General features: G+C 42.4%; 1 protein-coding gene across 1 annotated transcript; it reads right to left on the bottom strand.

Annotated features, from left to right (window-relative positions):
• Positions 1-1,419: 1,419 nt before the first annotated feature.
• On the bottom strand, positions 1,420-2,214 carry CETN1 (centrin 1). Its single transcript, XM_086373042.1, has one exon. The coding sequence runs from the start codon at positions 2,093-2,095 to the stop codon at positions 1,577-1,579; it is 519 nt and encodes a 172-aa protein (XP_086229168.1). The 5' UTR covers positions 2,096-2,214; the 3' UTR covers positions 1,420-1,576.
• Positions 2,215-5,392: the final 3,178 nt, after the last annotated feature.

The raw sequence follows: 5,392 nt of genomic DNA, 5'->3' as shown, positions 1-5,392 counted from the left end.
ACCAGGCCCCTCCCACTGATGCTTGACCCAAGCTGAACCTGAATCCCCTCCAACTGCACCTGAATCCACACGAAGACCTTGAACCTGAACTGTTAGCATCTGCAGTCTGGGTGAGTTTCCCTGCCCTGTGCCAGCTACCTCAGCAAAATCCTTTCTCACAGTAAATGCCCACATACCCATCACTTCAGCCAGTCCTGCTGCTCTGACAAATTAGTCCCTGTTAATGAGAATTAAACCCAGAGTAGTAGTTTTCCTGATTACATTAACAGCCCTCTGAAGGGTAAAATTGCTGGCAAAGCATGTGAAAATTTTCCCAGAATTTCAGCATTTATTTTAATGGGACTTTGTATGAAGGTTTAATTTAGGTTGTCACCAAAATATCCTGCTTGTTTTGGTAGTTTCATTGCCTATTATCAAAACATTTGTCCTCTATCTCAGCAGATTATAGTATTTTCCCATGGTTATATTATTTAACTTCTAACTTCATATTTGCAGATGTTCAAAAGGGTAGGTATCTTACTTCAAAACAAGAAAGGTTTAATTTATAACAGAGGACAAGTAGTATTAATGCAAACACAAGTCACAATGAATAGTTTCTTGGGATCATAACATAAATACTTATATGCCAGACTTTAGGGAATCAATTATATACCACAAGAGAGGAGATTAAGTATCAGGAAACAAGACGTTCTAAGAATTAGAAGGTAGGCAGTGGCTTCTAATAAAGCGGTAATGAAATGACTAAGGTTATAGTATAGTTGGTCTAATAACTGAAACACTATCTTTTCAAAGACAGATTAGTTCAACGTGTATTATAGTTTTTTTAACTACTTCCTAAGCTCAGATCTTACATTTGCAAACATTTACACAAAATCATTAGTTAGCTTAATCTCTTAAGCAATCATACTTTGCTTGGGCCAATAGTAAATTTTCTTTTTATTCTGTAGCCCAAGAATACGTCGTGGCCCTGGATAATCCATAGTAGGTAAGGTACACACAAATCAAGAGTCTATGCCTGTGATGAAGCCAGAGGATAATTTAAGTTGCACCATTTACCACCAGCCAAAGACAAGTGTATCTTTTGGAACAATACCTTTTCTGAGCCCATAAGTGGCTGCACTGTTTTCCTTCAAACCAGTCAGTTAAGTGAGAATCAATGGCTGGATGGCCTGTTGGTGACTTCACCTCATCTTGTGAGAACGACTTGAATGTAAGCAATAATACAGGAAGCAAGATAATTTAAGAATACCAAAGAAACAACAAGGGAACCACAATGCTAATTGTCTCAAGAAGCCACCTCACCTTCAGTTTAAAGGGTGTCCACCAGTGCAAGGCAAATGGTGCCTGAAGAGAAGTTTCAGGACCCTTGATTCAACCCAGGTCCGCTCTTGGGAATGAAAACCAAAACTCAACGCTAAAAGCATTTGAAAATTCTATAATTGAGCTAGAGATTTGGAAATAGAACTATCTAGACAAACTGGGGTTAAGAGGAGAGATGGCTGGAGGTTTCACAAATCGAGAAGCAGGGAAGCCAGCCAATTACTCAATTTCCCTACACATGCTTTCGGGAGGGAACTCAATAGAGATTGGTCTTTTTCATGATGCGAAGAAACTCATCCTCGTTCACTTCGCCGTCTCCATCTCGGTCAGCTTCGTCAATCATTTCCTGGAGCTCTTCATCCGTGAGGTTTTCTCCCAACTCTTTGGCCACACGCTTTAGGTTTTTGAAAGAGATTTTCCCGGTCTCGTCATCATCAAAGAGCCTGAACGCCTTCAGGATTTCTTCCTTGGTGTCTTTCTCAGCCATCTTCTGAGTCATCACGGCCAAGAAGTCGTTGAAGCTGATCTTCCCCGTGCCTTCTTTGTCCACGTCGGCGATCATCCTCTTCATCTCCTCCTTCCTGGGTTCAAAGCCCAGCGCCCTCATGGCCACTTTGAGCTCCTTCACGTCGATGGTGCCGCTGCCGTCGGCATCGAAGAGGTCGAACGCTTCGCGAACTTCTTGCTTTTGCTCTTCAGTGAGTTCGGGCTTAGGCCCCACCTTTCTTTTCTGGCTGGTGGAGGCCACGGTGGGCTTCCTGTAGCTGGAAGCCATCCTGCGGCGACGGCGGCGGTTGGTCCTTAACGCTTGTGTTCACCGCGCTGGCGCTCGGGCACTCCTGCCAGGAACACGGGCTCAGGGCCTCGACTCAAGCCTTCCCAACTGCGTTCCTTGTGGTACCCAGGGGACCCTGCTCGCTAAGCCCACCCCATCTGCCAGAGCTGACATACGTTACAGTCACAGTTCCCTCGGTTATTACCCACTTTCCTCGAGCTGAGACCCGAGCCGGCAAGAACTGCCTGTAACCACGTGGTCTCCTCAAACGTGCTGGCAGTTGCTCTTTCCAGGCCATTTGTCAGCATTCACAGGACTAGGTTTGTAGGCTTATTTGTAGGTTTTTCCCTCTTTCCTTTTCCATACAAATTAAAAAACAAACAAAATACACCAAAACAAACGAACAAAAAGCCACCCACTTGGTCTGAGGGTACATTTAGGATACTCAGGATTGAGTTTGATCCCTTGGCATAAGATGTGCGGGAAGAAAGAATATTAAAAGTCACACTGCAAATTCAAGTCGATGTAAATGGAAAACAGATAACATGGAAAAAGTTATGTAGAAAATTTGTAGGACTTTGTCTACTGACATTACACTCAACAATAATAAAAACATCACTAGCTTATTTGGCATATGCTGAAATATGAAATGCAATATCCGAATAGAAGACTTACTTTCCGTGTTTCAATTCTAAGGGCTCGGTATAATTGCGCTTGAATAACAATCATTATTCTATTCAGGAGGCTTTGATTTGGAGAGAGGGGAGCAGCAAGCCTGCTTTCTGGTATTTTTTTTTTAAAGAAACTCTGGCAGCATATTACTCTCACTGTTGTCATCCAGTCGAGGCTGTGCTGAAACCCACACTCTGCTCGGGCACTGGACACAGGAGGAGGTCATGCAGAGTGTGTTGGGCCTCAACATTGCCTCCTGAGAACAAAGGGTGAGAGGAAAATGGATGCTTTGCAGGTGAAAAGAAAGAGCAAATTCATCAAGTAAGCCCGTAAGGGAACTGTGTTTAAAACCATTCTGTAGGCCTAGGACTCAGTCATTTTTGTCTGATCCAAGTCTGGACATCTTCAGGGTTTCTCCATCACATAAATTTAAAAATGAGTGTTTCTTTCTAAATAATTAGAAACAGTTCAAATAAACTATTACTGCTTTTGGTGGTTAAAAAAAGAATTGCTCTGTATGTCTTTAAATAGTTAAAAAAACAGAAAACGGACAATTTTAGCATTCTTTTTATTTAAAAAAAAATCCCTCAGTTTATCACTATTTGATCAGTGATAAGAAAGGGCACTTTCAAGTGTTTTAATTGAAGAGTTTTTGTATCTTCAGCATCTAGAACAGTGCTTGACATATATTAAGTAGAGCAATAAATATTGCTGAGTTAAATGAATGGCATTAATGTTGGGCTTAAAGTATTTCTTTTTTTAAAAAAAATGCTTCTGAATTGTCAAAATGAAACAAACAAAAAACCGCAAAGATTAAATTATGCTAACAGAGTTTTACAAATTGTTTTTTAAATTACTGATCAGATATTGTTTTACATGACATGTTTAATTAGCCAGATCTCACTACCTGCCCCAGTCGATATGTGACATGATGGACAGAGGGCCTGGGTACAGGGTTTCTAAAGGTCAAGGCAAAATACCTGGGATGTTCCTCCCAATATCCCCACCTCCAGCAGATGTTGTCACAGGTGGCGTCAACTCAAAATAGACTTTGGCAGGGGCAGACACTGTCACTGCTCATCCTCCAACCCAGAAAATCCTCCTATTTTCTTTACCAGGTCCGAAAGCCCGGGATCTTATCCCAAACCTTATTATTTCTGTGACCTTGAGAAAGCCACTTAACCTCCCAGCCTCAGCTGAGACATCCGCAAAATAGGCATAATTATAGAGCTTCCTACTAGGCGCCTGCGAGTGTTGAAGGAACTACGCCATGGACAGTTACAATAGGGAGCTACTCCAGGGGCCATCCCGGGCTGGGTGACTATTAGTTGAATGTGAATTCCTCCAAGACCTTGTGCATTTCTTTTGACACCCACTCTTCTGCCCAAATTCAAGCCAAGCTATGATGTGTTGGAAAAAACTGAGGGATAGAAGCTGCTTTATATAGAGCTACATTTGGGCCAAGCTGAGCTCAAAGCAAAACAGTTGTCATAGTTTCCAGATGTGTGGGATCAGCGGTCACAACCAAAGGCCACCAAGAGTTCCCTTCGCAGAAAACAGCGCGCTTGGCCAAAGTCAGCTCTTGGTGGGGAGTTACTTTATGTTCATTGTCAGCAATCTGGTTTTAAAAAAGAAGGGAAAAAATAAATAAATAAAAAAGAAGGGAACCTTACACTGAGTGTGTGCCTAGCACTGGGCTTCCTCGTCTCATCTGTTGTTTTGTTAAATCCTTGAAATCATTTCTCATTTTGCAGAGGAAAAAAAAAGAGGCCTGGGAGGACTTGTCACATATCCAGTGGTGCAATGATGGCTGTGGGATTTAAACTTTGGCTGGTCTGAGTCTGATGCTGAGGCTTCGTTCACCAAACCATGCTGCTTTCTCCAAAAGTTGAAGTCATTACCAAAATGCAGGATCACTGGGAAGTTATATGATACTGAGTTTCTGCCCTAAGTCAAACAACGATTTAGCATCTTGCCTAGAAAGGTTAACAGGAGTTTGTGGGATCTCAGACAGGGTCCCTTTCCGCGTTGAGTCACTGAAAGAAAGAGCAATACGTCTGGAGTTTACCTCTGCTCTTCAATTCTGCTTCACCTTGTCCCCTTTGGGCACAAGTTAGTGGGAAGCACTTTGGGCAAAGTGTTTTTGGTTGGCATTAGTCAGAGTCTATATAATGCTTGTGAAAATCAGCTTCAATGTTTTAAAGTCACTTTTCAAAGTCAAAGAAGACCGACCTAAAGTGAATGAGATATTCTGAAAATCAATGGTTAGGAGTGGTTTTGTTCTCTGCTCTCAACATTTTTTGTACCACCGCGTCCTAGGTATTATGCTCAGTTGTTGATTATTTAAGACGGGGAGAGGAGGCAAGGTGGTTGTTTAGATCTGGTCATGGAAGATTAGCAGCTAGAAGGTGGGGGAAAGAGCTGCTGGAATTCCACAGCAGGGTCTGGAGTCAGTTGACAGCAAGAGAAAGGACCCACGCAGCTTGCTTATTCTAATTATTTGGTTTTCCATCTGACTTGCATGGCATGAATAAGGTGAGGCACAGGAGCCTTTTAAAATTTAAGTTGCGCTCAGCAAAGTCAGCAAATTCCAGGTGCCACCCAAGGCAGAAAATATGCATAATA

The sequence above is a fragment of the Bos grunniens genome, chromosome 24, assembly GCF_055505025.1.
Source record: "Bos grunniens cultivar Pamir isolate PY7600 chromosome 24, Bosgru_T2T1.0, whole genome shotgun sequence".
Taxonomy (NCBI): Eukaryota; Metazoa; Chordata; class Mammalia; order Artiodactyla; family Bovidae; genus Bos; species Bos grunniens.
The sequence above is the reverse complement of the archived record's forward strand: the minus strand, read 5'-3'. Positions and strand labels throughout refer to the sequence as shown.

Coding starts and splice junctions, on each gene's coding strand:
- CETN1 (XM_086373042.1), bottom strand. CDS start 2,095: ATGGCTTCCAGCTACAGGAAGCCCACCGTGGCCTCCACCAGCCAGAAA.